Below are 26,710 nucleotides of genomic sequence, written 5' to 3'. Positions count from 1 at the left end.
TACTTTCGAAAAGGCAACTGTTTGACGTCCTTTTCATGTCTCTCGAATAAAGCAATGTCTTAGGAGGTGAATTTCTCTTCCTTTTTATTCTTTCGTATTTTTCAAACCACACGGCCATTACGTTGTGATAGTGTGTCACCTATGAAATAGGTGTACATTATGAATGCAGATGTAGAGCAACTCCAAGAGTATCCTAAAAAATTCTTCCCCAAAACTATGTATTGGGGTTCTCCCAAAAAATTTTTCCCCCAAAAGCTTATCCGTCCACAACAGATCGTTAATAAATAGCCCCCAATATTTCAAACACAGGTCACGTCATCGTATTGGGCCTATCGGAAGGGACACGCGGGTGTGCGGGAATCAGGATTGGGGGAGGAACGCCAACGCTAAAATATACGCGGTGGCAGGCTGTTTTTTAGCGTCGCTAAAAAATTGTGGAAGGTTTAGGTGGATTGTTGGAGTTCATTTTTTCTCTCTTTTTTTCCTAAAAAAGGTATTAGGGGTAAAATTAGTAGCCTCTTGGAGTTACTCTAAAGTATTTTTTGTGGCTTACCATTTCCTCAACTCACCTGTGTGAAAAGTTAGCCTTTCCTTTCAGTTCAATTTCATCACCCTGGAATTTGCATTTTCTCTATCATCTTGTTGCCAAATTATACCAATTGAATTAGTGGGCTCACGTTTCATTACTTCAAAATAAGCCTTGGGATCTGTTTGAAACATGAGAATCCTTGGTTCACAGGCGATTCATTTCCAAATAATCGGTTTAGGAGTAGCTTCGTAGTGTAAAAAATTATGCAATTAGCACTAGAAATTGTAAGCCCGTTGTTGCGTTAAAGGAGAACTGCGGGGGCAAGCTCGAAAAGTAAAGCACCACCTCCATCCTTGCCCTTCCACGCACCTCCACTTCGTCCTCCCTCCCTTCCCCAGTTCAGATCTACTCCACTGCCACCTCCTCCCTCCCTCCCGAGCCGCCTCCCATGGCGTCTCCCACCGGCAACCCTAACCCTAACCCCAATCCACCATTCGAGCTCGGGAAGCTCTTCAGGCCACCGAACCCCATGCCCACCGCCACCGCCACCGCCGCCACCATCTTCCCCGGCGCTGCCGGAGGCCCCGCGGGCCCGCCGCCGCCGTCCGGTCCCTACTCCTACCCTCCGGTGACCCCGCCCTTCCACCGCGGACCCTACCTGCACTACCCGCAGGACCCCCACGCCATGCCCCGCCCCGTCGTCTCCTTCCCCATGCCAAACCCAAACCTCAACCCCAACCCGAACGCTAACCCCAACGCCGCCGTCCCGGGCCCCAACCCCGGCGTGCGCCTCATGCAGCTGCTCGGGAACTCCGGGCCGACCCAACTCGAGACCGCAGTCTCCATGCCCCCGCCGACTTCGGAGTTCGCGCAGCCGCTCCCGGCGATGCCATCCGCGCCGCCGGCGAGGATGCTGAGCAGCACCAGTAGCAAGGTGCCCAGGGGGCGGCTGCTTGGCGGTGGGGAACGAGCGGTACACGATATTGACTCGAGGCTGCCCGGGGAGGCGCAGCCACCACAGCTGGAGGTGACACCGATCACGAAATACACGTCGGATCCGGGGCTCGTGCTGGGCAGGCAGATCGCGGTGAACCGAACCTACATCGTGTATGGTCTCAAGCTCGGGAACATCCGTGTGCTGAACATCAACACCGCCCTCCGCTCCCTCCTCCGTGGCCACACACAGGTATGCACTTGTGGATTAAGAGATACGCTCATTGGTCAGTTTTTTTTCCATAGAAATGTTTTGATGAATTACTGGGTAGTGGGATCTTCTGATGTATATGCACGGTCCAACTGAGTTGAAGTGGCTTGGCTATGTGGTGAAAACTCGAAGAGAACTGTATTGATTTGCCATGAGATAGGAACACAATAGTTTATAATTTAACATCTTCAATGGTTCCTTTTCTTTCCTCGGGCCATGCTCAGCTGCATGTGCTGTACACGGTTACACATAAGAGATTGTCAGTTTTTGTTTGGACTCCTTATTTTTGTGCTTGATGGCACTATGCGATTGGGAAAGTAACCATTAGCAGCTGACTAACAGAGAGGACAAATTGTGCTTCAGTTTTTGCAATAAGGCTGTAATGGTTTTGTTTTATGAGAATACTTTGTCTGTTCAAATGCATACTTATTATTTTGGCCTAGTATCTGTAGTCATTCTCATCTCAGGTACATGCATTCAGCTTAGCCACAGAAATCTTTTTTTAAAAACATAGCTGATGTGATATGTGATGTCTTGTAACTCTAAGTGCTGAAGATATTGCATATTGGTGTATGCTAGTTTTGCTATATGGTTAGGTGCTCCTCTTATTTTCTTGTGGATTCATGAATTCATTTACTCAGCATGCGATTGCATTTGTTTGATCTATCCTGTTACCTTTCTGTTTTTGCTGCAGAGGGTGACAGACATGGCTTTCTTTGCTGAGGATGTCCATCGTTTGGCAAGGTACTAATACAAAATGATGAGATATTCAGTTATCACCGCACTAACAAGTGATCTTTGTACTACCCCTGCAGGGTTATTATATTGTTTTCTAGAATTGCATCTGGGAATTTATCTGGTTGTTTGAATATATTTTGAATGCATTCGTCCTATTCGATATTATGCAGTGCGAGTGTAGATGGGCGGATATATGTGTGGAGGATTGATGAGGGACCTGATGATGAAAATAAACCACAAATTACTGGAAAGATTGAAATTGCCATCCAAATTGTAGGCGAAGTTGAAGCTTACCATCCAAGGATATGTTGGCACTCACATAAGCAAGTAATAAAGCCTTTTACATCACGCTTAACCCTTGCAGTTCTCTTGCATATCAATCTACAAAGTGACTTACACCTGTATCCTGCAGGAGATTCTGTTTGTTGGAATTGGGAACTGTGTCTTAAGAATAGACACGACTAGAGTGGGAAGAGGAAGAGACTTTGCTGTGGAAGAACCTGTTAAATGTCATCTTGAGAAGCTTATTGATGGTGTTCGCTTAGTTGGTAAGCATGATGGTGATGTGACAGATTTGTCCATATCTCAATGGATGAGTACCCGCTTGGCCTCAGGATCAAAGGATGGCATGGTTTGTATTAAAACATCCTACTTTCTTCATAAAATACTTTGCAAAACTGCACTATGCTGAATGGTATCTTTATGCTTTTCAACTGCTGTATCTGTTCCAAGCTCAGATGTGAAATGTAACTCTCTAGTTCAATCTCATTAGAGGCTAAATTCCTCTTTTGTGCAACTTGCAAATTTCTTCCAGACACTGACTAAATTAAACAGTATATTCTACCATAACATATCCTCCAAGACATGATTAGTATGATAGGATTGCAGTACATTTTTACTTGTACTTTTCGTACCTCGGTTCTATTCAGATGGAACACCTTCACTTCCACTTGGAACGGCAGAACACAGTCCATTTATCTTGAGGATTTCTGCAATGTTTTACATTGTAAAACTATTATTGGGAATAAAATAGAAAACACACTATCATTTTGTTTTTGAAACCTAACTGTAGAATGTGTAGCTCTCGGTACGACAGAAAATCTCCCATACAGAAAACAGCCTGGTACTATCAGGTTACTGATAGCAACTCACTGTCAGCAGTTTTAAGTTTGGTGGTCAAACTTTTCCACACTAGGAACAACGTTATCTAGAGAAGTGCAATGCATTAGTACTGGCCCTTTTATGATGTATATTGTTTCTCTTTGCAGGTAAAGATCTGGGATGATCGCAAACCAAATCCTTTATCCATTCTGAAGCCACACGATGGTCAACCTGTTTACTCAGTTGCTTTTCTTACAGCACCTGAGCGTCCAAATCATATAAATCTAATTACAGCGGTATGTGGCCTTATATGTTTGGTGGGTGTGGATGTACGCCTAGACCACCCAAGTTCAAGTCCTTGTCGAGGCTATTTTCGATGTCTGTTTTCTTATTAATATAAAAATCCACCTAGTAGGCTGTTCTATTTTTTTAGTATTATACGTTTAATCTTAACTATGCCAATCTTTATTCTATTCACATATTCTTTTAAGCATGTGATCTTTTGCATCACATTTTGTAAACTTTTTTGCTATCAAGTTATGGTGAGCTAAACTATTCAGCAGCTTCAATCTCTTACTGTCAGATAATGAATTCCGCTGTGCAACATTATTACATCTAATCCATGCAGACATCCAGGAACCAAATGTACTACCAAGTCCTTATTCTTGCTTCAATTAAAAAGGTTGCCTCGTAGTAGTTTCGTACTTCATCCAGATAAAAATAAACCCTGAATGGGTAGTACCTGCCTACAATTATATGAACCTAAGACTGCTCAGTGTTTTGGATAATCTATGAAATGTTGGATGCATTGGAAAAAATGTTTATCCTTGGTGTTTCTTTTAGTAATGGCAAACCATTGTTCTAATTATGCTCTTGAAATATTCGATGATAAAAATATTTTTTTTGTGTGTTTTCAGGAGATATTGTCACGTTACATGCTAATCTTTTGTTGATGTGGCAGGGTCCTCTGAACCGAGAAATTAAAATTTGGGCTTCTACTAATGAAGATGGTTGGTTGTTGCCAAGTGATTCTGAGAGTTGGAATTGTACTCAGACCTTGGAACTTGTTAGTTCTCTGGAGCCTAGAGTCGAGGAGGCATTTTTCAACCAGGTCGCAGTGCTGCCTCAAGCAAGCCTGATTTTGCTTGCAAATGCTAAAAAGAATGCTATTTATGCTGTCCATGTTGATTATGGCCCGGATCCTGCCTCTACTCGCTTGGACTATATAGCAGATTTCACAGTTGCAATGCCTATTTTAAGCCTTACTGGGACACATGAAAGCCAACCTGATGGTGAACAAGTTGTTCAAGTCTATTGTGTCCAAACAATGGCCATTCAGCAATACGGACTAGAGTTATCACTCTGTTCGCCTCCTACAGCTGATACTACTGGGTTTGGAAGAGATCCAGCTATTTCCCGTGTTTATGAGGCACCACCGGAAGTGGCAGGAACAGAGTCATCTACAACTAGTTTCACTGACTCTTACTCTGTCAGTGCTTCAAGTAAACCACCGACTGCTGACCAGTCTGCAGGTAATGCAGCTACATATTCTCCTATAGTCTCGTCATTTAATTCAGAAGTAGTTATTTATTGTGATTTATCTGCAGAGTTTGATCCGAAACCATCAGCTCCACCACTTGCATACTCAGAAGGTGATGGCTCTGTGCATCTTCCATCTGCACCTCCTGCATCAAAGATGGAGCTTCCTGGATCAGGACCAGCACCTGGGACTCGTGATATAGATCAATCAGCTTTTGACTATACAGCAAACAGAAACATGGAGCGTGATGCTTTGAAAAGGCAAGATACGCCCATGCCCATCAGGAAGGATATCTTAGGAAAGGATGAGCTAAGAGATGGTCACAGTGATGTTGCAATGCTTCCAAATCCCCGTTTGATGTTTCAGGTTGGAGGGAATGCTACACACTTGGTTACTCCATCTGAAATTATATCGGGCACTCTCTCTTCTGCTGAAAACAATGATGTCTCTAAATCTGATGGAGGAAAAATTCAAGATGTTTCTAGTAGAAGCTCTCGGATTGCAGAATTGGAACCAAAACATATTGATGAGAGTAAACCAGATCAAAATTCAGGACTTGAAGCAGTCAAGGAAGCTCAGATTGTTTGTGAGCATATGGAGAAAACTCGTTCCTTGGAGCAAACTGTTGAAATGATCAGTGAGCGCTCAGTGACAACTGACAAGTACAGCGTGGAAGAATCACAAGCACCATCTGATAAACCGACGTTGGACCATACTGGCGTTGCTGATGAAAATGTCCGGAAAAACTCTCTGGAAATGCCTGAGAAAAGTGATTACTCTGCTTCCAGGGAGCAATCGTCGTCGTATACGAAGGAGGAGAAAGTTTTACACCCTCAAACATCTGGTCAACCATCTCCTTCTGTGAGTGCTTTCAACTCAACTGAGTCACATGAGCCTTTGAGCTCGGCATACCCTCCAATCAGCTCCTTCCCTGAAGTTGCTGCCACACAAGGGATGCTGCAACAGGTGATGACCTTGACCTTAATCATACATGCGCTATGCATTTCCATGGTATTATGTGTGTTTTGGGCCACTCTGTCCATATGTCAATCTCGAAGCCTGAGCTATGCTTTTACTTGATTTTGTTCAACTTCAGTTTTTTGTCTGCTTGCAAAATTAGCAAAACATTCTTTTGTTTTTAGGAAGAAAGAATTTTACTTGTGATGTCACTTGGTTAATTTTGACATGCTATCTTGTTTAGTTCTACCGGAGGACTGGAGAGAGTTCCCGGTTATCTATATGGTTTTCTGTTTTCATCTAAATGTTACAATGTGATAGACTATGGTTATGAGAATTTTTTTGGGGGGGTTAATTTACTGTGCTTGTATGTCTTCCAGCTCATAGGTATGCAGAAGGACATGGAAAAGAAGTTGGATACTATGATTCCTGTATCTGTGGCAAAGGAAAGCAAAAAACTTGAGACATCATTAGGGCGCACCATGGAGAAATCTATCAAGGCTCACTTTGATGCCTTTTGGGTTCGTCTCCAGGAAGAAAACACTAAGCGTGAAAAGGCTGACAGAGAGCGAATGCAGCAGTTGGTTACTCTCATTACGAGCTCAATAAATAAGGATGTTCCTTCTAATCTGGAGAAGTCACTTAAGAAAGAAATCTCTTCACTTGGGCCTGTTGTTGCTCGAGCAATTACACCTATCATTGAGAAGTGCATAGCCTCTGCTGTTTCTGATTCAGTTCAGGTTAGTTTCTTGTTGTATTCATTATGTTGAATTTGGTCATGCTTCCCCTCGTTGATCGTTTGTTTTTAGAAAGGGGTGGGTGACAAGGTGTGCAATCAGCTGGACAAGTCTATTAGTGGAAAACTTGAAGCTACACTTGCCAGGCAAATCCAAATGCAGTTCCACACATCTGTAAAACAGGCTCTTCAGGTATGGATCCTTGGTTCCTTTTTATAGATGATTGTCAAGCAGCAGATTATTCCCCATATAGCATGGCACATTTGATCTGTTTGCTAGACATTAGTATCTTAACAGATTGCTTCAGGTTCAGAAAATACGATATTTATTGTTTAATGCCTTTTGTTCTAGCTACGCTACAGCTACTGATTGGTTTTAAATCGTTGCATGCAGGATGCTTTACGCACTAGCTTTGAATCATTGCTTGTTCCAGCATTTGAACAATCATGCAAGACAATGTTTGAGCAAGTAGATGGTACATTTCAGAAAGGAATGTCTGAGCACACAGTTGCTATTCAACAGCAACTTGAGGCAGCACATACTCCATTAGCGTTAACTTTAAAGGTGAGTTCTGATGCCACTTTAGATCTATACTTGTATATCAAATACCAGGAAACAAAAAGCTGATGGGTACTCATTTCTTTCCTGCCATCTACTAAGAAATGATTGCGTATTTTGATTTTTTTTCAACCCCCCAGGAAACCATCAATTCTGCATCATCAATCACCCAGAGTTTTTCATCAGAGTTACTTGATGGCCAACGGAAGCTATTGGCACTTGTTGCTTCTGGGAATGCCAAGGCACATACTCCCAATGCTTTGCAACCCATTAATGGTCCTATGGGCGGCCCTCAGGAGGTGAAGGTGAATGCAGACAATTTTCCACCTTTAGTAACACTGCTGATCACAATTTGTTAACATGCCTATATGTTGTGATAATGATATTCTATTTATTCCGTGTAGAATTACTGAATTAGGATATGAAGAATGAAATAACAAGCATACATTACCTGCCTTATTCTCTGACAGGTTGAGGCTCCGTTAGATCCGATGAAAGAGCTGGGCAGACTGGTATCTGAACGCAAGTTTGACGAGGCATTTACAATGGCCCTTCAAAGGAGTGATGTTTCCATAGTATCGTGGCTGTGCTCTCAGGTATCTTCCTCCCACTGAGTTGATCAGCTAAGATCCACCCTAGTTGTTCCTTATCAGGACAATCTTGTTTTGGCTTTGTGATATCAAGTTATACCATCGTGTGCAGGTTGATTTGCGTGCATTATTGGCAATGGTCCCAGTCCCTCTTAACCAGGGGGTCCTCTTGGCCCTATTGCAGCAGCTAGCAGTTGACATAAACAATGAGACATCACGAAAGGTTCAATGGATGACAGATGTTGCCATGGCAATCAACCCAGCGGACCCGATGATTGCCGTGCATGTGCGACCCATCTTTGATCAAGTCTACAGCCAATTGGCCCACCAGCGGTCACTCCCCACTATGAGCTCATCAGATGGCACCAGCATCCGTATGCTCATGCATGTAATTAACTCGGTTCTGCTCAGCTACAAGTGATACTACCATTGATGGCTGTGCAACTGTGGGAATTAGGCCTATTCTATCTTTGTATAGAGAAATTTTGAAACGGAAAAGGGGACCCACAACCCAGAAGGGTGATGGTGTGGCAATGTGGCCAAGGACACTTTGCAAGGTGGGTGGAGGCGTCCTCCCCGGGTGTAAACTAGGCTTGTGTCACTATTCAAATATTGCACTATTGTAGTATTTCCGGCATCCGAATTGTCTAGTTCGTTTGTGATGTGGTCAGTCGTGGTCCCTGTTGTATCCGGGACGGTTTGAATCATGTAGCGGCTGCTTCGTGGTGGTTGATACCCCCCAAATTTTGGAAGTGGAGACATTGTTTTAAGCAGATAGTTCTGTTTCGCTATTTGATGTTGGTACTTTGAACGGCTTATTGTCCTTGGCTTGTGTGAGCATGTGGAATAGGTGGACCGAGCACAGGTTAATTCTGCCGCAACGACGCTCGCAGGAGGCTACCGGTCGGAGCATCGAGCAAGTCATCGAGGCAATGACCACTGCATGTCAACATACTAACGGAAGCGGCTGAACAGCTGGATATAGATGAACACAAGCAGTCGTAATAGTAAGTATTCCCTCCGTTTCAAAGTCGTTTTGGCTATTCTAAATTCATAGATATTTCGTTTTGGCTATTCTAAATTCATAGATATTTGTTTCAAATGGTAGGTCGTTTTGACTTTTATAAGTGCATAGCAAAAACTATACATAAAAAAGTCAAAACGACCCACAATGTATATAAAAGCCAAAACAACCTACAATTTGGATTTGGAACGGAAGGAGTTAACACAGATATGAGATATCAACAGTTCAACGCTGCTGAAGAATGCAGCCTTTATTCCGGATCCGCAAAGCAGATCCAAATTAAGAAATATCGCAAGCCACCATGCTTATCTCGTACAGTTACGCACAAAACACGACTTACAGTCAGTCTCCAAAAGACAAATAAATACAAGCACAGAGCATTCCAAAGCTCCATTCATCAGTTCACAAGCTCCAAATGAGCAGAACACAAACCACATTGCTACAAAACCCTGCACAACCCAATATATAGCGCAACACCCTATGTCGCGATAACCAAAGCTCCCCGGTAGCAGGAAACAAAACTCCAGATATATGTATTTATCAGGTACGGGCCGCCCCGATGCTGGTGGCGCGAGACCGTATTGGGCCGATAGCCAGCAAGGCAACCCCATATTCGTACTCAGGATTGGTCTCAGAACAGATGATTTGATTCTCCCTTCAGGATATTTGCATCATTACCCCCTTGTCTTGGCTCTCTTCATTCCAAGGCTGTTGTTGAAAGGAGATGCTGAACCAGACCTCTGCATTCCTTCCTCACGGAGGGTGCCATTGAGCATAGCAAGCTCCCGCAGCTGCTGCTTCTTGAAGAAGTCATGCGATTCATCCTGCGTAGGAGCAAACAAACTATTAACATTGGTTCTTCAAGATGGACTAAAAGTGAACTGATTTAAGAGTTTTAAAAGGATAAAGGTGTTGATGGCATACCACAGGCTTCAACAGGTCTTCAAGGATCTCACGGGCTTGCATGAGGCGAGCGTCAATAATTTCAACAGGCAGCTCTGCCTCAACCAATATATGGAGGGGTTCATTCAGATGCTCATATCCTGGCTTCCCTCGCATCATTTCCTCCTGCAAAATAATAGCATAAGTGACCTCAGTTCCATAATACAAAACAAATCACTAGATGTAGACACGCATAAAGGTAGCTTGGGAATTTAAGGATTAGTAGTCCGTTGCAGCCTTCAAGTTCCAGCCAGAAAGTGGATTTTTGAAGAACTGCCGGTATGTTTTTCATGCCAATACATAAACTAGATGATACATATAAGGAAACACTTTTCAAAAGCAAACAATGAAATAGCCATTGTTTCCTAGCAGGGGTTAGCAGGGTTAATCTGGCTTTGAATGACATAAGCCATACATTAATAATCAAGCTCATAACTAATATATATACTCCAAATTTCCAAGTCCATCTATCAAACAAGGTTAAGAGGCACTGATCTGGATTTTACCCGAGCTGGATCTTTAATGCTGCCCCTGCCTCTTATTAGCACGCGGCAGTCTGTATTTGCCTCCACTCGCTTCAAGGAATTTCCTCTAGGACCAAGGATGCGACCAACGAAATTGTACTGTGAAAATAAACATAAAACCACGATGAGGATATAGCAACTCAAGAGTATACAAATCAGGAAATAGCACACTTACTGTTGGATATTTGTCTACAGGGATATCAACCTTCATTGTTTTCTTGACAATCAGTCCAGAGGAGCTGCCTTGGGAACCTCCAAGCCAGCTATAAGCTGGTGAACTCTGCAATGGTCACAAGTTGATTATATCAGAAGCTTACAACCTTCTAACTAAAGATCGTTGGAAATGGGAAAGATAGTAGCTAATACAGTAAGTGAAAAACAACAGAATTCATACATTTATAGGATTATGGTGAAAGAGTGATGATACATCTATTCTTGAGCACATGGGTTATACTTTAGCTGTCCTGTTGTTAATGTAAGGTTCAAAAGATAGCAACAATATACTTATTCCGTACCAAAACGTTTAGGTCATTTAGTTTAGCCTAAGTCAAAAGTCTGTAACTTTGACCAAGTTTACTGAAAAATATATTAACATCTATAATCCAAATAAATGTACTGTCATGATATATTAAGATGGATTTAATTAAACCAATTTGATGCTCCCGATGTTGGTGCACTTTTCTATAAACTCGGTCAAAGCTAGAGAAGTTTGACTTAAAGAGAAAAAAACTAAACGACCTGCATTTTGAAATGGAGGGAGTACTTTATAACCAATAGGCACAGCTTTGCTGCAATTCACTTGATACCCATATTGCATACCAATAATTTAAATATGATTTCAAGCACAGCTACCAGCATAGAAACAGAAAATGGCTAGCAATCTGGTTAGACCAATCAGTAGATTCTGATGTCAGCATGCCAACTGACTACAAGATGGCCAGATTTTGAACATATGAAGCAAAATCAGTGAAATTAGTGTTAGCACGTGATCCAAACTCCAAGATATATAATACAGAATTTAATGGCATCTTGGAACCCACTGCCTGAAAGGGATTAGTGTAGTTAGCGAGTTAGCAGAAGGGCCAAGCAATATGAAGAATGTAAGCATTTCAGTTAAGTCAAAACCAGTTAGAGAAAACCTGATCTAAGCTTTCAAGATGGTAAATTAGGCATGAAGAGTAAGTTATGTTAAATGGTCAGTATCCATACTTCTGATTGAAACGCTGATGTCCACCCATTCATGTCAGTAGCTGCTCCATTTGAATATAATCCTCCCGTTGTTAGTGGACTACCATGTTCAAGGCCACTTTGATTTAAAAGGGATGCGTTCTCCAATAGTGTGGAAACACGTAAAATTTCTGCTCCAACATTGCAATTGCAAGCACAAGATGTAGAAAAAAGTTAGCAGTTAGAATTAGTGATTAGTAAATGCAGTTAGATTAGTGATTAGTAAATGCATATAACTGACGTTGTTAGTGTTAAATCACTAATCTGAAAGGAGCTTTTTTCTCTCTTTACAGTAGACAACTTGAAGTCATAACAGAGTCAACTTCTCTTATCTAAAACATTTATGTTGAGAATATATGCAAATTATAGTAACTAATATGGCAATCTGTCAGCACCCAAAAAGGAAAAAGCAGAAGGAAAACCTGTATGAAAAAAACTCATCAAAAACAAATCAAGCAGATAAGCAAAGCACCTAAACGAAAACAAGAGTCTGTACAGGATAACAATTTGCCTCATTCATGTTCCTCAAGATAGGAGAATCAGTTTCTCTGGCTCGCTCTCTGCAGAACATCCCTGCTCATATATTGTTTCCAAGTGAACAGAACTAATGAGGCATACTTCTATCTATCTATTACTCGAATCACACGAACCATCGTGTCCCTCTCACCATGTTCCGAATCAATGTTGAACTTAAATATGCTAATTAGAAGCATGTGTGTTGTTTGCCATAGTAAGCACAATAACAATTGCTCATTTATTGCACCATTTTGATCTCTTAACTTCACGCCGCCTAGCCCAAAAAGACTCACATACACTCGCATGTTACAAACCAAATCGCGATTCTATCAAATAATTGTTGCCCCGCATTGATCACATTCTAGCATGATCACAAACATTCACTACTACTACTACTGCAAGGCCCACCATTCAAACTTTCACTACTGCACGGAAATAAAATAATCTACTGCAAAAAGAAAAAGAAAATCAAGGTCATCTACAGAAATGTAATAGACACTGTCAAAGGCAGTATGATATGGTTTCATTGCTGTAGGCTAGAATAACCAGATGGACACACAACCTCCAGAGGACCGGTACCCATCCGACAGCTCCTAAGTGAACTTGCCAGAGGAAATTATGGCAACAAAAGAGAAATGCAGGTCTCTAAACTACCACTAATAGCACAGGCCTTGGTAGAAAACGAAACAAATTCTGACAAATTAAGCAGCATCTTCAGAAGGCTTCTTATAAAACAATTGAATTCTTTCCGAACAATCAAAGGCAAGCATAATTCAGAATGCACAGGCCCATGTTACTGAAGCCATTGCCTTGGGTCCCATCTACAACAAGGCAATCATTTATAACATTCAGACCAATTCTGAGGTGATAAAAGTGAAAGGTTGTAAGGTACCAAAGGAGGTCAAGGAGGGGATGGGGGCGTTGGATTCACACAAATACAATGACCACTAAATACTAGCACTGTAGGGATTAGCTAGGTGGCTGAACAATTTCCAAGCAAGAATAAACTGATTTTGTGGTAAGTCGCTAACAGAAGCAAATCGAGAGGTGCAGAATCAACATGAGCAGCAATAGTCAAAGATTCCTACATCATAACAGAATATTCTGAATGCGTGGCAGGCTGGCAGCAGTAGCAATGCATCCAGTTTAGAGCGCATCGCAGTTCAAATGCCATGAGATCTAACCTTGATTCAGCAGCCGTACGCTATGCGGGATCACTGGGATGAAGGGGCCCAGCTTGTGCCTCTCCGCGAGCAGTTCGGCAAGGTACCTACAGAAGGATCGGAGCATACTCATCAGTAATCATTCATCCAGCGTGGCACAGCATACCAGTCTTGCAAAGATAAAATTTAGTATAAAACAAGGATAGCATGAAAATCCAGAAAATCCCAAAATCCAGCCGACATACACATGTTAGGGGGTCATAACTGGATCACAACTCAAGCAAGTAAACACTGAGCTTAGCGACTCGCTTAGTTCGAAAAAAATCGAGGAAAAAGTACAGCGAGAAGCAACTTTGACCAAAAACCGGAGATCTCAGCGCGGCGAATCAGATCCGATGCCGAAAGGTCCTAAACCTCGTCGTCGTACTACACCAGATTCAAAAAACCGTAAAAACCTCGGATGCTTCCCAGCACACATGAAAATCGGCGCCCGATCCTCTCCTCCCGGGAACGATCGGAGCCGACACCTAGCAGGGAAGCACGAGAAGCGGGAGGGGGGCGCGAAGTGCGCAGGCTTACTTCTCCTGCTCGGCAACGGCGGCGGATGGCGCGCGGAGGCCGGCGATGCGCGGGGAGTGCGGGGTGGTGGACGGCGAGGGCGAGTAGGCCATGTACCGCCCCGACGACATCTCTTCCGCCGCTGCTGCTGCCGCTGGCCGATGCCCTCCCTCCCTCGGCGAGATCTCGGCGGCGCGGGACTGTCGAGGCGTCGGGGCGCGCTCCCGCTCGAGCTGGCCTGGCAGGTGGCGGCGGCGGCGGCGGCTGCTGCTGGGAGGGAGGGAGGGAGAGGAGAGGAAACGGGAGGGGGAGTGGGAGGGCGAGGGGAGGAGGGCTTTTATGGGTGCGCGTGTCCGCCCCTGGTGGAGTAGTGGTAGGCGCGCCGCGCGCGGTAACAAGTGAGGCGAGGCGAGTGAATGAATAGTGGCCGGGGCGTGGGGGGAGGCGAGCGTGGACAGAGGTTGCGGGCGGGCGGCGCCCGGTCTCCCGGTGGTGGTCGGTAAATTTGCCGGGAGACTCGGGAGGGAGGGAGGGTGGGAAATCTGACAGGCTGATCAGGGCCTTGTTTACTTCACTCCCAACTCCTAACTTTGACACTATGCAAAAAGAAGATTCCCCATCACATCAAACTTGCGGTACATGCATGGAGTACTAAATGTAGATGAAATTAAAAACTAATTGCACAGTTTTGTTGTACTTTGCGAGACGAATCTTTTAAGCCTAATTAGTCAATGTTTGGACAATAATTCACAAATACAAACGAAACGCTACAGTGTGCTACAGTGCCAGCACAGTAATTTGGCACCTCCCAATTTGGCCAACTAAACAAGGCCCAGGTACGGGTCGGGTGATGGGGGGCGAGGCCCCTGCGCCGTCCGATCGGCATCGTACGGCCTCGTATCAAAATATGTTTCTTACGTGTACATTGTTTTACGCAGTTTGCGGATTGACGATCTCTGCATCCGTTTTACGCTTTCAGGTGTCAGAGATGTATCGATGCCGTCTCTACGGCTCTACCTCCGGTTAATTACGACGATTGCTAAATATCCTCCGTTACGAATGAATTTCTAGCGCAAGCCAGTACAAAGATGGCTTGTGTGAACGATCGACATGCTACGCCCAATGCAAGCTTGTCTCCTCTTAACGCTCTCAATCTCTCATGGTTGCTTGCTCCAGTGTTCAAGTAAAAGCTGCACTTACCTAGAAATGCCATAAAAAGTAAGTGGTTTGGTGAAGTCTCATGCTGTGTAAAAGTCAGTCCATCACAACTTTTTTTTTTGGGGACCGTGCTACAAAACCTAAACGCTCATGTACCCTACGCGGCTTCACACTGCATTTCATTGACTATTCTTTTACTAACGGTTCAAAAGGAAAATAATAATCTCACCAAAATGCTAAGCACTAGTAGTTGTACCTTGTAATTGTTATGGAGGAATTAGAGGCAATAATACTCGCGACGACTGCCCGTGCAATCACAGAATCCTATTAAGATAGTATAATAAGCATTCCCTATACTTCCTCTGTTCATTTATATGTGCAAGCCGGCGTCATATATAAACGAACGGAGATAGTATATTCTACCTATCCTGAATGAATGCCAATGCTACCACACGCTACGGAATACTTGCCTTGTAGAATACACGAGCGACTCCTCCTCCTCCTCCTCCCATGATTAACTGAACCGTTCGCTCGTGAATTCCAGTACGTTAAGCAATATAATTGCAAGATAATGATAGAAACAGCGCTGAAAACTACTAGTACAAAGCACAGGCTCATCTGAGAAAAAAAAATACATGCTAAATACCAAAAAATTAAAAACAGCATCCAGATCGCATGCCAGTATGCCACCTGTGTTCCGGCCGCCATTTGCATTGCAAAGAAAGTTGGAGATGCACACTGCACTAAGCATCATCCACTGGGGTTGGGGAACGAGGAGGGTGAGCAGATAACCATTACGCCAGACGGAGACGGAGACGGGTTCAAAGCTTGGAACCAGAGGGGATTACTCGTCACGGCGGGCGGGATGAATGGCGATGACCCAGCGGCGCGTCCCCATCAGCCAGGCTGTCGCCGCGAAAGAGAAAAAAGCGAAAGCCCCTCCGGCCGGGGGCGTGTTTGATTGCGCCGCGAGAAAAGCGGGGCGGACGATCCACCTGCCAACATCTTCTGATGGCAGCGCCAGTGATTTGATTTCCCCCACCTGGTCCGCCTCTCAACAGGACCTGAGGATTTCGCAACGACGAGTTCGCCTCAGTTTCGTCAGCCTAGCTACTGACCAAGCGTCGTACGTGGTGCAAATTTCAAACCAAGTTTGAATTTTACGGTGTTTTGCGAGGTACTACTTGGTTTGAATGTGATTCCTCCCATCAGGAGTTGATCCGCTGGGATGCAAATGCAATGCTTGGTCACTGGTGATCGTGATTCAGTAGCTTCATCAGAGAAGACGAACAGCTCCCTGCGAGGTGGAGATCCCGATCCCTCTCACAAATTCTCGCAGGAGATCGAGAAAGAAACGGACACAATCATTCGTGCAAGCGTCCAGAACGGCCCCAACGCGAACAAATTGGTAGTTGCTGCAAGTTGCCGCACCGGAATGCAGCGCACTGCAGTGCAGGGATCCAATGCAATGCCTACCAATTCCGGTTGGTAGTTTATTATTCTAGGCTTCAGACATCGGGGCCCAGCCCCACGTAAGCTGTCACTTGCCTACCTGTACTGCCCTACTGGGCCGGCCTGTCGATCTCTCAAGAAATCTCTGCGCGAATCGCCGATGCGGCCGGCGGACATGCTGATATCGGTAGAGTGTTTTCGAAGGAAAAAAGAATACTGTGCAGAGAGTACTATATGCTGTCGTGTAAGGCCCCGTTTGTTTCTTTAGCCACTTCTAAAATTTCTGAGAATGTTTAGATACTAAGGGGGTGTTTGGGAAACACCTGTTAAAGTTTAACACCTGTCACATCGTATCCAAACAGCCCCTAATTAGAAGTATTAAACATAAACTAATTATAAAACCAATTGCACAGATTGAGGCTAATTTGCAAGACGAATCTATTAAACCTAATTAGTCCATGATTTGATAGTATGGTGCTACAGTAAATATGTGCAAATGATGGATTAATTAGGCTTAATAGATTCGTCTCGGGAATTAGCCTCCATCTGTGTAATTAGTTTTATAATTAGCTCATGTTTGATTTGATGTGATATAAATTTTAGTCCGGACTAAAGATCCAAACACCCTCTAAGACTACCTTTTCAGTTTTCAGGTGTGATACTGATGAATTGGTTTTCATGTTACCGTGGAGCTTAATCACTGTTACCACCAATGATTGCCCCTCCAGTGACATTTCTGACCTAACCGGACAGATTATATGGTTTTGTTTTTCAATTCCTCAACCACCCCATTCTAGCAGTGTTCACCGTCAGCAATTTCAGAGCAGTAGCACAGCCGCCTTTCTGTTGCTGCGACATTTGCTATTGGGCTTGTAGATTCGGGAGAGAACTGAAAACTTGAAAAGCATTTTCTGTTGGCTTCAGGATCAGAGGCCAAACAAACTGAAGCTGAATGTGCTAGCAAGGGGCCAGGGGGAGATGGTAGCTGGACTATCTGCATTCTTTTATTTAGACGTGCAACAGCGCATGATGAATTAATATTCTTTTGACACAGAACATTTGTTTAAAAGCAAGACCAGAAAGTAACAAATTAAAGAATATTCTTTCGTGAGTGTTTCCAGAGTATAATGTCATTAGATAAGGTCTATGGTACCAGCTGTCATTGTAAAGGACATATGGCGACTGATATAGCCATATAGGAGTAGCTACTTGTAAGACAGGTCAGAAGCTCAGCACACAGAGTAGCTTACTTGCTTGACAAACATTTCGTAGGATTAGAAAACACGGTCATGAAAATAGTGTAATTCATAGACTTGCATTGCATCTGTCGTTCCAGAAAATTCCATGTCGAACAAATCTGCATCGATCATTTGAAACAATGTGTGTGTGACATAAGCAGGAGTGCCAAGTGATCAATGTGGTAGCTTCTTGCCGCCCCTATCTGAAACCTTCAAACATCTTTGTGACTTTGTGCGTGCTTTTGGCAATAAACTTCCAAGGTCCAGAACCATCAGGTGCCCTCGGTGTGTGGCAATAGCGTGGATGGATGCGAAAAGACAGCCAGTGCCAAGAACTCCAGTGCCTGGTTTTTATGCTACATATGGAAGGACATGTTTTGGAGCTTTGACTTCTTTTCTATGGACTCGTGTTACTTCCTGCATCTTGCAGAGAGGTGCCCAGTTTCAGGAGATCAACGGATAAAATCTTCAGTAGACGAGAAGATGGCTCGCCTTGAGATCTATCACATCTGACTTATGTGGAATCCCATGCTCGCTTCGCTGCAACAGACAAATCAACCACAAGTCCACCTTCAAAATAAATGGTTCACCCAACATATACTCCATCCGTTCTACCCAGCATATACTCCATCCGTTCTAAACTATAGGTTGATACATAGTTTTTTTAGATACATAGTTTTTTTATAACAAAAGTTATGAATTTAGAGAAGCTAAAATAACTTGCAATTTGGAACGGAGGGAGTACGAATCAATTGAACCATATTTAACACTTTACTTAGATGTCCACTCCCTTGTTAAGTTGCTATACAAATAATACTATGCTTAGATTAGATATTTTTTTTATGTCAACATGACATAAAAAGTTAGGGGTGCTTTTGGTTGGACTTTTCAACCTACTTTCGGGGCAAAAAATTACCCACCTACCATTGATTATGAAAATACCGGTTCGTTCATGTTCTATTTCTCTTTCCCCCGCACACCCGTCCGCCTCCTCTCGCCGGCCCCGGCTGCCCACCCGCCCTCCACCTCCGCCTCACCGCAGGGCCGCGACAACCATCCGCCTCGTCGCCATCTTCCGTACGGCACCCTCCACATCCGCCTCCCCTTGCGGCGGCGCACCCCCTCTCCGATGTTGCGGGCGAGGCCCCCTACACCTGCCCCACGTCAGGCGTGCTGCCCATTCGCCTTCGCCGTGGAGCTCACATAGAAGAAGGTAGGCGCGAGCCGTGGCGCTGACGGCGGCGAAGAAAAACGGGAAGCGTGGCTCCCTCCGTCGCCGCTCCGTTCGCCACCCTTCGCCGACCTCCATGCAAGCCGCCACTCCCTCCGCCACCGTGGGCGCGGGCTCTGCTGTGGGCAAGAGCTCCGCCGTGGGGTGGACTGGCCAGCAGGAGGAAGAAAAAGGGCTGACGAGTGGGACCCGCTCGTCAGTGAGAGAGGAAGAGAGTTGAGTGGGGTGGACTGTGAATGACATGTAGGATCCACTCGACAGTTTGTTCAAAAGCCACAACTGCTCTAACCAAACGACCTTCTGTTTTTCCCACAGCTACTTTCTCACAACTACTTTTCCATAGCCTATAGTCTACAGGAGTTTTTCCAAAAGTCATAGTCCAACCAAACACGCCCTAGGTGTCCATTTCTCCTATATTTGTTGCCATTTCCTCTTATTTGTTGTCATTTTAGTTGTGTACTTAGCGAAAATTCTTGCAATGACGCTCATTACTAGGAAGTAGTTGCACGCGCAATGCACGGCAGTACACGCCCCACGCTCTCCCATCCATCGCTGGGAGCTGGCTCGAAAACTCGACGCCCACGCGCGTTTGACCAGGAGCCCAGCTGCCCAGGCCATTTTTCGGACAGGCACCGTACAGGAGGACGCCATCAGAGCCTGCCGGCCGGCCCAAACCCAAACGCGGCCAGGCCGAGGCCGACGAACAGCTCCAGCGATCTCGACCGGCTCCACCGCTCCCTCTCTCCATCGCCATGACCGCGAGCGAATCCAGCAGCAGCATGTGACAAGGGTGAGCTACAGAAATAGGAGGAGAATAGAATATCCGCCCCATATAATCCCTCCCCACGTCGCCGTGCTCGTTTTGCGCGTCCACCAGCCCCCCAACCCCAGCCAGCGCGACGAAGCCGGGGGGGCGATCGCTCCAGCGCCGCCGGCGACCTCACCCCCCGGGAGCCGCCGGCGGTACCCCCATCCTCCCGCCGCCCGTCGATCCCTCAGGTTGGTTGGTTCGTTGGTTTTATCTCTTCCCCTCTGACATCTCTGTACCCCGCGGATCCTCTGATTCGGTTCGCTTTCAAGCGCCGATGCTGTCAGCTCGTGGTTGATCCGCCAGGGAGGGAGGGGGGAGATAATGTGCTGCGTCGCGATCGCGATCCGATGGTGCGCGCGCGTTTGGTTTCCCTGGGTCCCGGGTGTTGGTTTGACCGCTCGATTGGCCCCTACTGCAGATTTTTCTGTAGGCATTTCATGCGATTCTAATACACGCTGTATGGAATGGAATCTAGGATGATCCGTATTGCAAGGTTGGGACAATCGATTGACATCTCAGCTCTGATAGTCTGCTTGTATGGAAATCTAGGATGTTTCATGCTTAGGATGAAATCGAGCTAACACCAATGTTCAGTTTGTAATCCTGCCTGATCTAGGCCGGATTTCTTTCTATCAGGCTTCAGAGCTCATGGCATTTGCAAAACTTAGGGGCTGGGTGATCACCGTAATTAGGGTAATGCGATGTCTGAGGCAAGACAGGGCGCATGGGTAGTGGTTCTTGTTCTGCCCTTGTAGTCTGGTACATCATGTCCGTGCAGAGCTTATCAATGCGAGATGAGCCAACCACACATAATCATCAGGATGATGAGTTGTTTCAACTTGGTTAAGGTCTTGTCTAGGCGATAAATATGCAGAAGAAATTTCTAGAACCAACTCTGTGAGCTTGGTATCCAGGATTCACGAATATGTTCCAGCTTCAACAGCCAGGCTATCTGTATCATGAAAATTTTCTGTCCATTTGACTATTAAATTCTTTAAATTTGGCTTTGATATTGGCTGGGCTAGTAAAACCCCATTTGTACAGTGGTTCTTGTGCATGAGGTGTTCTTATGAGATAAAGGTTGGGGATTTTTCTTCTTATTTGACATGCTTCTCTTCCTTTCATTATTATAAAATAAGAGTTAATTTTCACAAAATTACAACTATTTCCACCTAACTATCAAGGATACCACAACTTTTAGGGTTAGTTTCACAAAACTACAACTATTTATGCCTCAGTTTCACAGACCTACAATGTTTTGCACACGTCCACATGTCAGCCACACAAGTTATGTGGAGACCCACACCCTCGTAGACTTTGTGTGGCTTACATGTGGGTCCATGTAAAATGTTGTTGGTTTGTGAAATTAAGGGCACAAATAATTTTAGTTCTGTGAAATTGATCCTAGATGTTGTAGTTCCTTGATAGTTAGACACAAATAGTTGTAGTTTTATGATTCCTTTTTTTTGCAACAAGTTTTATAAAATTAATTCATAAACAGATGATCCTTGACTTACGTTACTCCTTATGTTGTCTGCAGGTCTAAGTTTTGGTTTTGTGAGTTATCCAAGGTTGCACCGCAAAGATGAGTACTGCTAATCGCTATCAACACATCAAGTCAACCAAGCCTGTTATAGGTACATAACATATTACTTGCTGACATACTAGTGTATTCTGTGTGTCATGTTTCTGTTCTGTAAATGAAGGGTGCAATGCATACATCAGTGCTAAAGACGACAATGCATGGATACTAAGAATCCAATAAAAGAAAACTTCTGGCATGAATTTCGCTATATTCTCAACTAGTATATGCTGTGTCATGCTTCTGTTCTGTAACTGAAGGGCATCAGTGCTTAAGATGACAATACATTGATAATAAGAATCCTGTAAAAGAAAACTTCTGGCATGAATTTCACTACATTCTTGAGTCTTGACTAGGATATGACTTGTGTGTTTTGTATAGCATGATTTGCTAATATTACTTTGCTAAATTATTTTTAATCATGTGATAGGCAAAGCAAGAAAATTGAAGGATCTCATGATAAAAAGTGACAATAGGATATGTGCTGATTGTGGCGCACCTGATCCCAAATGGGCGTAAGTGAAGTTATCGTTTCTGTTTAAACATGTATTATGTTTTCCATTTCAGAGGAGAGATACTTGCAAGGCTTTTCTACAGAAAATCTCCTCCCTTTTATGTTGATAAATTGGATCATTGACTTTTTATGTGAGGATGAATACAATAGCAGCCACACATAGCTTTACTGCTACAGTCACGTACAATTCTTTCTTTTGATTTCTCATCTCTTTGTACATAAATTGTAGAACCTATATTTTGTGCATTTCAGGTCTGCTAATATTGGAGTATTTCTTTGCTTAAAGTGTGGAGATGTTCATAGGGCACTTGGACCTGACATTTCAAAGGTGATTGGAACCATTAGAAACTGTCTTATATGTTCTTTTCACCGTGCTCTATACAATATGTGAATGCACCTTCAGACTCATCTCCATTCTTTCATATGATCTGTAATCTGTAATAGCTCATGCGTATAGACTCTACTCATTTCATGCTTCCACCTGTTCTCTATCAGGTTTTATCTGTAACTTTGGATGATTGGGCCGATAGTGATATTGACTCCATGCTTGAGGTTGGTGGAAACTCGTACGCAAATTCAATTTACGAGGCTTTTCTTCCAAAAGATCACCCAAAACCTAAACCAGATTCGACAATGGAGTATAGAACAAAATTTATAAGGTCTGGTAACTGTTCCATTTCCCCCTCTATAACTTCATCAATGTTTTCTCATATAGTAATCCCTTATCTTTTCTGTACACAGAGCTAAGTATGAGACGCAAGATTTTTTGAAGCCAAGTTTGCGCATTTCTTCAAGATCATCTTTTAAATCTACCACTTCTACAAAGAGTGTGGATAGCAGTTTCTCTAGCAGTTCTAGGAAGGATTTCTCTGTAAGATGTTATGCTGAAATATAGATGCTAAATTTTTTTTATGTTTATCTAACTCTTTTATTTCCTGGCTGACAAGATTTCTGCATAGCAATTGCATGTCTGTGATATAGTCCATCCACCTTACCCTTGTAAAATGATCACAGGAAGATACCAGAGAATTTGTTGGAGAGCTGAACATTACAGTGGTGAAAGGTACTAACTTGGCTGTCAGAGATATGCTAACAAGTGATCCATATGTTGTTTTATCACTCGGAGCGCAGGTATATTTCTATCACTTTTATATACATAATAATTTATTTGTGATGCTTAAACCTCGCATTTAAAATATTCGACTATCACTCCTAATTGCAGAAAGCTCAAACGACGGTTAAAACGAGTGATCTGAATCCAGTATGGAATGAGGTGCTTAAGATATCTGTACCTCGAAATTATGGTCCTCTAAAACTAGTAAGTTTTTTAATTTGCGCCCTTTAAATTATTTTCCTCCTATTCAAAGGATTCTAATCCAAGCAAGAGTATAATGTGTTAAAAGTGTAATGAATTATAGCACTGTTTCTAGGGTATTTTCCTCGACTTGAATCACATAATAGCAAATGGAGTGAAACAACTAGAAAGCCACTTGAACATCATTACACATATAATGCTGCTGCTGACTTCAACGGCATAAAAAATAATATGCACAATCTCGATTTCCAGGAAGTGTATGACCATGATACGTTCTCTGCCGATGATATCATGGGTGAAGCAGAGATAGATCTCCAGCCAATGATCACAGCTGCCATGGCCTTTGGAGATACTTCACGCCTTGGCGACATGCAGATTGGAAGGTGGTTCATGACCAAAGACAACGCCCTGTTGAAAGATAGCACTGTCAATGTTGTGTCGGGCAAGGTGAAACAGGAGGTGCACCTAAAGCTGCAGAACGTAGAATCAGGTGAGTTGGAGTTAGAGCTGGAATGGGTCCCGATCTAGACTACCAATGATACCTTACCTGATCGTTGTATAAAAGCCTACCCTCAAGATACATCGATATTTTTCACTTGAGCGGAATGCCTTGAAAGCCATCCACTCGCTGTTCTTGGACGTAAATGCTGGATGGCTTGGATTTGTAAAAAAAAAAATGCCATTGTAGAATATAATGGTGTAACTGTCGGATATACTCACGCCCTTTCATTTTTTGTTCTCTGGTCACTCGTTATGCCTTGTAAGTACTCTCGATTGTTGTTGTATTGTCCCAATGAAAGGACTTGTGTGTTATAAGAGATGACAGTATACGGCTATGAACTCCTGTGCTAATGCCGTGTTGGTGCTTTAGTAGCTCCCATTGTTATGTGGCGCTAGCACCTCAGCGAGTACTCCCTCTGTTTCAAATTATGGGTTGTTTTACCTTTTCTAGATTCATAGATATTATTATACATCTAGACACTAGATATATAATAATATCTAGATGTATAATAATATATATGAATCTAGAAAAATCAAAATAAACGGAAGGAGTATATGTTAATCACTAGCTCAATCATTTAGTCGGCGAGGCTAATGAGAGCTCGGGCGGCGGGCTGGTTGCCCAGGAGGCGAAAGCGGCATCCGGAGACCTCGGTGGCGGTGCGAGCGCCACCAAGCACTTCGATTTGGATTCGGAAGGCGTCATTTGTGGAGGCACTATAGCCGATTTGGATTCCGAAGGTGTCATTTGTGGAGGCACTATAGCCGATTTGGCACTATAGATGAAAGCTGGAAACATTTGATGAGAAAGTTTGATCTCTTGGCTCGCAGGCCACGCGTGGCCGCGTGGGGCGTGACGCGGCACACGCTGCCCCCCACCCCTTCCCCCTAGGCCCCCCCTCTCATCCGTTCTCTCCCTCCACTCTCGTTCTTTTCCTCCCGAGACAGAGCCGCTCCGCCCCTCTGCTCGCCTGCGCCGTCAACAGGGGCAGTGCCGCCCGACCAGGTCTCGGCCAGGCCAAGGGCGAGCTCCTCCCCCACACGTTGCCCTCCATCTCCCCCAAGACAAGGATCAAGCTGCGGTCTGTTTTTCTTGTGTTTCTCCCTCAGCTCCTCCAGTGAAGCAATCTCATCATCGATCTCCTTCACCGCCATCATACTCCAACATGTGGCCCTCTGAATCATCCTTCCCCAGTGAAGTTCCCAAGACCTTTCCTCCTGCTCTATCCTCCATTGGAAGCATCTCTTTTAGTCCCCCATGGAAGTTCAACTCCATTGATGTTCCATTCCATATCGTCCAAACCTTTGTGCATGTCGTCTTTTTGAGCCAAAATGAAGTCTCAATCAAGCTCTAGAATCAAACCCCATTGTAATTAGTCGTCGGAATCACCGGCAATGCCATTTTCGCGAGAATCACCAGGATTTTCAGTTCTGCCATTGAGGGAAAACGTGAATAAAACTATGTTTTGTGTAGGATTTAAGTGTTCTATTATGTATCAATTCTTGGAATTGATGTACTAGTAAAAACCGTTTACATTCTTTTTCATGCATCCCATACATCATTTGCACCATCTACATGTATTGTTGTTAATTATGCATCATTGTATTCGTGTAGAGTTCATGCATCATTGTATTCGTGTAGAGTTCGAGACGCCAGAGCAAGAGGTGGGTGAGCCGAAGCCCGTCGCCGCCGGCGTTTCCTTTGAACCCCAAGGCAGGCACCTAACATCTCTTAACTTTATTTTGGACTAATGATGTATACGCGAGTCTTGTAAAGCATGAGTTAATAATTATGTATATGTTTGCTTAGCTCCTACTTTATGCATTATCCATATTTGATCTAGAATAACTCCTTGTACATAAGTATAAGTATGCTTGTATAGGTGTCACGAATTTAAATTGCTTATCCATGCTTAGCTTCAATATAAGTTGAGAGGTGGCAAGGTCACCACCAATCACAAGTATAGGTTTCTTATTAAATAATACTTGAATAGCTATGGAATGATTAAAATTGAGCAACAGTGAGTGACGAATCGGACTTGACCAAGAATGATAGGGTCATGTTGAGATTGGAGATCATTTGATTTAGCCTTGCTTGAGTTGATTACGGACCGCCTCTTGTTGTTGAGTTCTTAAGCACTATCCCGTAGAAACCACATGCTTAAATAACCACCATCTAATTACATAAATAGCTTAGCACGGTGGGAACTCACCAAGGAGGTGGTATTGGAGGTGATCCGATGTCTTCAAGGTTCTCCGGATGAGTAAGAGCTCTATCCACATCAGTCACCAAGGAGGTGGTATTGGGGATGATCCGGTGTCTTCAAGGTTCTCCGGATGAGTAAGAGCTATATCCACATCACTCGCTAAGGAGGTGGTATTGGGGTGATCCGGTGTCTTCAAGGTTCTCCAGATGAGTAAGAGCTCTATCCAGATCACCCAAGAGAGCCCCCTAGTTCAAGTCGCAGGGGCAATACGGCGAACACGCAAACCGTTTGATATACGGGCTTGCCCCCCGTCGGCTTCGGCAAGGTAGATCCCTTGGATAAAGATATAGCAAAAGTCTTCGGGAGTCACCCCATCTGGAGTGAAGTCATTGGGTCCATACAACACATCTTGGCGCACACGCCCCATACGAACATAGCGCACACGTCACCATTTGTTCTGGGAAGCAGTCGGTATGGTGATCCCGCCTGCAGTAACGGTTGCGACCCTTTGGGACATCCCCAGGCTGGTGCCGCAGCTGCCAGCGACGTCTTTTGCCACCTGCTGCGTCCCGTGCGTCCAGCAACTTTGGAAGCACCGGCACGATGTGGTGTTCCGAGGGCAAGACGTCTCCCTTCCAAGATTGCGGATAACCTGCAAAGAAGAAGCACGTCTGTGGCGATGCAGGCTGCCTCGTGAAGACAAATGGTGACTGAAGCATGGTGTCAAACGTTTTGTCTTAATATGTAAAACTTTAGCAAATTCCCTCCTCCCTCCCTCACCACCGTGATTTGT

At 44.2% G+C, this 26,710-nt stretch overlaps 3 protein-coding genes across 4 annotated transcripts; 2 read left to right on the top strand and 1 right to left on the bottom strand.

The window, feature by feature from the left end:
• The first annotated feature begins 897 nt into the window (after nt 1-897).
• On the top strand, nt 898-8,758 carry LOC101768172 (enhancer of mRNA-decapping protein 4). Its single transcript, XM_004953683.4, has 13 exons — nt 898-1,715; nt 2,428-2,477; nt 2,642-2,798; nt 2,884-3,102; nt 3,740-3,868; nt 4,534-5,104; nt 5,180-6,078; nt 6,450-6,809; nt 6,879-6,998; nt 7,200-7,370; nt 7,505-7,669; nt 7,835-7,960; nt 8,067-8,758. The coding sequence occupies exons 1-13, from the start codon at nt 978-980 to the stop codon at nt 8,373-8,375; spliced, it is 4,014 nt and encodes a 1,337-aa protein (XP_004953740.1). The 5' UTR covers nt 898-977; the 3' UTR covers nt 8,376-8,758.
• A 430-nt stretch (nt 8,759-9,188) lies between these two features.
• Nucleotides 9,189-14,226, bottom strand: LOC101767764 (KH domain-containing protein At5g56140). The gene is made up of 7 exons (XM_004953682.3): nt 13,930-14,226; nt 13,372-13,457; nt 11,654-11,802; nt 10,620-10,724; nt 10,427-10,543; nt 9,903-10,046; nt 9,189-9,802 (listed from the first exon to the last, which is right to left on the bottom strand). Exons 1-7 carry the CDS (start codon nt 14,037-14,039, stop codon nt 9,653-9,655), a joined length of 861 nt encoding a protein of 286 aa, XP_004953739.1. The 5' UTR covers nt 14,040-14,226; the 3' UTR covers nt 9,189-9,652.
• A 5,360-nt stretch (nt 14,227-19,586) lies between these two features.
• LOC101767093 (ADP-ribosylation factor GTPase-activating protein AGD12) lies at nt 19,587-24,046 on the top strand. 2 transcript variants are annotated; one of them, XM_004953680.4, is made up of 9 exons: nt 19,587-19,986; nt 21,339-21,435; nt 21,811-21,895; nt 22,147-22,222; nt 22,390-22,553; nt 22,636-22,765; nt 22,909-23,025; nt 23,117-23,212; nt 23,462-24,046. In XM_004953680.4, the coding sequence occupies exons 2-9, from the start codon at nt 21,384-21,386 to the stop codon at nt 23,735-23,737; spliced, it is 996 nt and encodes a 331-aa protein (XP_004953737.1). In that variant the 5' UTR covers nt 19,587-19,986; nt 21,339-21,383; the 3' UTR covers nt 23,738-24,046. The 2 variants fall into 2 exon arrangements, with proteins under 2 accessions (XP_004953737.1, XP_004953738.1); XM_004953681.4 differs by having other exon boundaries at nt 19,611-19,777.
• Nucleotides 24,047-26,710: the final 2,664 nt, after the last annotated feature.

The sequence above is a fragment of the Setaria italica genome, chromosome I (genome assembly GCF_000263155.2).
Source record: "Setaria italica strain Yugu1 chromosome I, Setaria_italica_v2.0, whole genome shotgun sequence".
Classification (NCBI taxonomy): domain Eukaryota; kingdom Viridiplantae; phylum Streptophyta; class Magnoliopsida; order Poales; family Poaceae; genus Setaria; species Setaria italica.
This window is presented reverse-complemented; position numbering and strand designations above follow the sequence as displayed.

Bases quoted from the DNA above. Each gene is read 5' to 3' on its own strand.
- LOC101768172 (XM_004953683.4), top strand. From the start codon at position 978: ATGGCGTCTCCCACCGGCAACCCTAACCCTAACCCCAATCCACCATTC. The intron at 3,103-3,739 runs GTTTGTATTAAA...TTCTCTTTGCAG, and splicing joins CAGGATCAAAGGATGGCATG to GTAAAGATCTGGGATGATCG. The intron at 6,810-6,878 runs GTTAGTTTCTTG...GTTTGTTTTTAG, and splicing joins CTGTTTCTGATTCAGTTCAG to AAAGGGGTGGGTGACAAGGT.
- LOC101767764 (XM_004953682.3), bottom strand. From the start codon at position 14,039: ATGTCGTCGGGGCGGTACATGGCCTACTCGCCCTCGCCGTCCACCACC. The intron at 10,544-10,619 runs GTAAGTGTGCTA...TTATTTTCACAG, and splicing joins CTGTAGACAAATATCCAACA to TACAATTTCGTTGGTCGCAT. The intron at 9,803-9,902 runs GTATGCCATCAA...GCTCCTACGCAG, and splicing joins AAGACCTGTTGAAGCCTGTG to GATGAATCGCATGACTTCTT.
- LOC101767093 (XM_004953680.4), top strand. From the start codon at position 21,384: ATGAGTACTGCTAATCGCTATCAACACATCAAGTCAACCAAGCCTGTT. The intron at 22,766-22,908 runs GTAAGATGTTAT...AAATGATCACAG, and splicing joins GTTCTAGGAAGGATTTCTCT to GAAGATACCAGAGAATTTGT. The intron at 23,026-23,116 runs GTATATTTCTAT...TCCTAATTGCAG, and splicing joins TTTTATCACTCGGAGCGCAG to AAAGCTCAAACGACGGTTAA.